The sequence below is a fragment of the Talpa occidentalis genome, unplaced genomic scaffold (genome assembly GCF_014898055.3).
Source record: "Talpa occidentalis isolate TD23 unplaced genomic scaffold, MPIMG_talOcc4v2.1 talOcc4.18, whole genome shotgun sequence".
Taxonomy (NCBI): domain Eukaryota; kingdom Metazoa; phylum Chordata; class Mammalia; order Eulipotyphla; family Talpidae; genus Talpa; species Talpa occidentalis.
In genome coordinates, this window is record NW_023601851.1 from 12043002 (window position 1) to 12048586 (window position 5585).

Genomic DNA, 5585 nt, shown 5'->3' on the forward strand with positions numbered 1-5585 from the left:
CCATGGTACTTAGTCTTCATGGTTGTAAGTGGGATTGTTTTCTTCACTTCTCTTCTAGTTCAATTTTTGGGTATAAGAAGGCAATTGATTTTTGTGTGTTGATTTTGTAATCTAGCTACACTGAAGTGGCTTATTGATTTCATTTGTTTTTATAGTGGAATCTTAAGTGTTCTTAGTGTGTATTATACTTCCACAACTAATTTAATTGTGCTTAAATGTTTAAAGCCATACAACTTAGAGACAGTTAATGTTTTATTAATTTAAAAAATTCAATTCTGTTATACAAAATTGACAAAATGAATAGTCTTACTATAGTCTTAGTTTAAATTTATAAGTCTTAGTATGAATAGTCTTAGTATAAATTTATAATAGTCTGAATCAGCTTCTTCATTCAATACATGTTTTGAATTCCCATTGCATCCCATAACCTATTCTTATTATATTCCATATATTTTATTGACCAGCAAGCTATGACAGTATCAAGAATTAAGTATTAAGAAAGTATAAAGAAAGTTATATATCAGTTGATAAATAAAAATGCCAATGATTTAAAAGAACAGTAGAAAGTTGTCAACCTAGAAGTTTATATATCGAGCTTTTGCCATCTTTTTAACTATTCCTGGCTGCCTCCAATCTGACATTGTGCACACATGGGACTCACCTGGGCTGAAAGGCAAGATCAGCCTGATTAGCACCCTCAGAGCATGAATGTCTGAGAATGAGTTAAATTTCTGATATCCAATTGGAATTACATTTTATCATGAAATATTTTGGTGTGAAAAATTCAAACATTGGACGTCACAGATGGGAAAGCAGGGGTTGATGCAGTCAGCATACAAGAGTTGAGGCTAGACAGCAGCCACACACTTGGGTATTTCACTTCCCAATTTTAAATATTCGAATTCTTTTTTTTTTTAGATTTATTTATTTATACAAGCAGTGAGTACAGTCAGAAGCACAGGAGGGTGAGAAAATTCACCAGAGCCAGAGTGGAGAACAGAACAGGCAGACTGACGAAGTACACTGCTGAGGGGAGCAGCGGTCAGCAGGAGAAGTCTTTGTGCCTTGTGGGACCCTCATCGGCGGCCGGGGATTGAACAGGTGCTGCAGAGACTGTGGGCAGCTTCATAGCCCAGCGTTCAACCGCTGCGCCACAGTGGAGGCCCTGTGTGTTGATTTTTAAGCTTTCAACTACACTGAAGTGGCTTATTATTTTAATTTGCTTTTTTCAGTGGAATCTTTTTTTCTTAGTGTATATTACATTGTCCACAACAGTTTTAATTGTGCTTTATGTTTAAATTCATACAACCTAGAGACAGTTAATGTTTTATTATTTTTAAAATTTTAATTATGTTACACAAAACTGACAAAATTTAGGCAATGAATAGTCTCAGGATATGTTTATAATAGTCTGATTCAGCTTCTTCATTCAGTATGTGCATTGAATTCTCATTATATTCCATAACCTTCTTCTTTTGATAGCCCATAACTTTTATTGACCTGTAAACTATGACAGTAACTATAATTAATATTGAGAATGTTATCTATCATCAGAAAAAAATAAAAATGCCAATGATTTAAAATAATAGTAGCAAGTTGTCAACCTAGAAGTTTATATATCGAGTTTTTGCCATCATTTAACTGTTCCTAGCTACCTCCAATATGACATTGTGCACACATGGGACTCGCCTGGGCTGAAGGCAAGACCAGCCTGATTAGCACGCTCAGAGCGTGAATATCTGAGAATGAGTTAAATATCTGATATCCACTTGGAACTGCATATTATCATGAAATATTTTGGTGTGAAATTTTCAAACATTGGACATCACAGATGGGCAAGCAGGGGTTGATGCAGTCAGCAGAGAAGAGCTGAGGCCACACAGCAGCCATACACTTGGGCATTTCACTTCCCAATTTTAAATCTTCTTCAAATTCTTTGTATTTGCATCTACACTAAATGATAGTGTTACTTATGATACATAAATCTGATGAGTTTTCTCGTTTGGACTACTCCACATGGAAACGCAAACACTCGGAGATCCCATAATAATGTGGCCATAAGGACATTGTCCTCAAAATCCCAGAAATTCTAGGAAATTAAATATATGGGGATAAACACACGAGGAAAGTGTGGTGTGATGTTGTGAGCGCCCTTCCTTATCTACCTCTGGAAATATTAGAATATTGCTTAGTCCACCAGCTAGCATTTTTTTTTTACCATTATAGCTTCCAAAGTTCCTTTATTGTTTCTTGAAAAACCCTACTCACTTTATTTTAGTAAATTTTAGTAATTATACTGCACATGAAATTAACAGCTTTCACAGCCACTGTCTTATTTCTGGTGTCCACTCTGTGCTGTGTTTATGGTAAAAGCCGGTGACATCCACACCAGAGCCTCGAGGAGGGTCTCTACCCCATCATGTGTGGGTCCTTGCCCACAGAAGGTCGTGACCACTGTTTCCAACTTGGGCCATCAGGCCTTCTTTATGTGATGAAGGCCTCACTCACCAAGTACAGGGGCCTCTGACCCACCAATAGCTCCTGATCCCTCATGTGACCACGAGAGTCAGTAACATGAAAGGGGAAGTGCCTTAGAGACTGGAGATGCTGCCCCAGTGAGAGAACTTCTGCTGATGACTGAGATGAAACCCAACAATCGCCCCTCGGCCAAGAGCATGGAAATGGAAAACAGCAGATATATGCTGAAGTTAGGTGACCTTCATTGTACAGAGAATATCAAAGTGCAACTAAGTGTTAAAAAGAGGAACAATCAATGCTAATTGAGTGAATGAGCAGAAGAATATATGAAGTGATCTTAAATATATTTTAAAAATGAGCATATATATTTAAATTGTACAATAGAATTATATGAAATTATAAGACTATAAAGGGGACAATAATGTGAAATTTAAAATAAATGTCTCATAATGGAGTTATGAATTAATCTTCTCTATCACATTTTGGTGAGTCTCCCCTTCATCAGTCTCCCCATGGCTGACTTCATGGCTTGGTTCCTCAAACTGTATATGACGGGATTAAAGGTGGGGGGTACCATCGTGTAGAACATAGAAATGACCAGGTCAGACATGGACGGGGTACCTGAGGTTGGCTTCAGATAATCAAAGAATGCAGTGGAGAGAAACAGCACCACAACAAGCAGGTGCGGAAGGCAGGTGGAGTAGACTTTGGCCTTCCCTTCTGTGGATGGGATCTTCCTGACGGCAGAGAAGATGTGGACATAGGAAATGACGATGAATATGAAATAGCAGAAATCCAACACCACACCGATGGCAATAGGGACAAGTTCATTCATTAAATTTCCCGAGCAGGAAATAGCCAATAACTGGGGGATGTCACAGAAGAACTGGTGGACAATGTTGTACCCACAGTAGGACAAGGAGAAGGTTCCAGCTGTGTGCATCACAGCATAGAGACCCCCACCCAGCCAGGACGCAGCTGTCAGCTGCACACACCTGTCCCTGCTCATGATGATGTCATAGTGCAGGGGGTGGCAGATGGCAGCATAGCGGTCAAGGCTCATCACCGTGAGCAGGTGAAGCTCTGTAGCTCCTGAAACCATCACCATGAAGACCTGGACGACACAGCCCGGGAAGGAGATAGAGCTGCTGTGCCTCAGAGAGTTGGCAATGGACTTGGGGACCGTGGCTGAGATGAGGCAGAGGTCCAAGAAGGACAGACTCCTCAGGAAGAAGTACATGGGGGTGTGGAGGTGCCGGTCTAGGGTGGTGATGAGGACGATGAGCACGTTCCCCAGCAGGGCACACAGGTAGACCAGGGAGAAGAGCAGCGGGTGCAAGAAGCCCATGGTCCCCTGGGTGGGGAATCCCAGGAGGATAAACTCTGTCACGGCTGTGAGATTTGTCACCCCTGGAGCCATCATCTGTGTAAAAAAATCGACCTGAATAAAACATGACACCTACACGTACAGTCACAGGCGTGTCTCAGCGGTCACTCTGAGGTTGTGGAGTGAAGCAGCTCCATGTCTCTTGCTCTCTGTTGAGCTTTTTGCGATCAGCTCCAGAAACGTGCCTTTATCACACTGGATCTGGGGTTGGGAAGGAGGGACATTTTGGTGATCATAGGATTCTGCTCTGGTTGATCTCATAGCCCAACTGACTGTCCCTCCCCACCGCCCCAGCCCCGCTCTCCTGCCTCCTGCCCAGGTCCCAGCATCTCCGCCCAGCATATCTCCCAGAGGTTGTCCAGGGAACAGCCCCAGAGGACAATTGACCATGCCAGGCCCTCCCCACCCTGGAGAGCCTGTCCCTGCTCCTCCAGCACAGCCCTGTCTGAGGAGGCCCCACAGTGACAGGTGTGCAGGGAGATGGAGTGTGTGGATCCCTGTTTTCCTGCTCCCTGGGACCCAACACTGTCCTGGAACTGAATGATCTGGGCTTGGCGTCCCAGTGTGGCATGTCCTGATGCCTCCTCTGTCAGATTCCTGCCCCTGAGGCCTCACTGCTGCCTCCTGGTCCATCCCCTCATCTCCCTGCCCCTGACTCCCCACAGTTGAGGACCCAGAGACCACGTTTCCCGCAGAGTCTCCTCCTGGGTCACACACACATGTCCCTCCTACAGGATGGGCTCGACCACCCCAGGTCCCTCCCGGCCCCTCTATCCCCCTCAGACTCATGCACGTCTGTGCAGGGAGGAGGTCCCTCCAGAGCTGAGCTGGACGGTCTGTGCGTGTGGCTGTCCCTGCCAGTTCCAGAGACCCGGGTCCCCCGGGTAAGGGTTTTTTCCTCCCCCCTGGCCCATGCGTGAGTGGGGATGTCTGGACACGGGGCAGCACTGCCCTCTTTCCTCCCCCCCAATCTCATCCTCTCTCCCCTCTGTGGGGTGATGGAGGTGCAGGCCCTGGGGAGGCAGGACTTTTAAGAGGAATGTGGGGAATAAAATTGTGGCTATACATCAGTGTACATAAAATGCCAAGTAATTTATTAAAAACTAGAAGATAAATGAAAATACCAGGTGGTCATACATGTGGACATCTTAGGAATGATTTAAAATACTATTTATAATGATGAAATAATTTTTGATACATCTCTCTCCAGGTATTGTTAAAATATTGTGTTTTTCATTTTAATATCACTAACAATCCTTGAGTGATCAGTAGGGGAAAAATCCCAATTCCATGTCCAAAAGTAGCAGACGTCCGTGCCACCCTCCCGTTAGTGTTAGAGCCATGAAGTGGTGATCATGTTGCTTTAAAAAGTTTTTGAATTTCCACTTGTCTCTTATATCTGTTGCAATATTTCAGAACAAAATGGCTTAACATTCTGATTTTTAACTATAAGTATTTTTTATTTGATTTTGAGTTTTTTAATTCCAATTTAATTGCATCAATTGTTTGACTCTTTGCACTGAGTGCCCAGATCATAGTTATGAAGTCATATGCATCATATATTAAAATCTACTAATATGATGATGCTATTAAAATTCATAATATTTGGATTTTTCAATTAAAAAATGTTATACTCTGTCATTGACTCTTAACCTCAGGATGATACGGCAGTGCAACGTTGAGAAGTTGTGCAACTCTAGAAGCAATAGTTTTCATTATT

The 5585-nt window shown here is 42.8% G+C and overlaps 1 protein-coding gene across 1 annotated transcript; it reads right to left on the reverse strand.

Annotated features, from left to right (window-relative positions):
* Positions 1-2953: 2953 nt before the first annotated feature.
* LOC119250872 (olfactory receptor 14A16-like) lies at positions 2954-3898 on the reverse strand. Its single transcript, XM_037518457.1, has one exon. The coding sequence runs from the start codon at positions 3896-3898 to the stop codon at positions 2954-2956; it is 945 nt and encodes a 314-aa protein (XP_037374354.1).
* Between the last annotated feature and the right edge of the window lie 1687 nt (positions 3899-5585).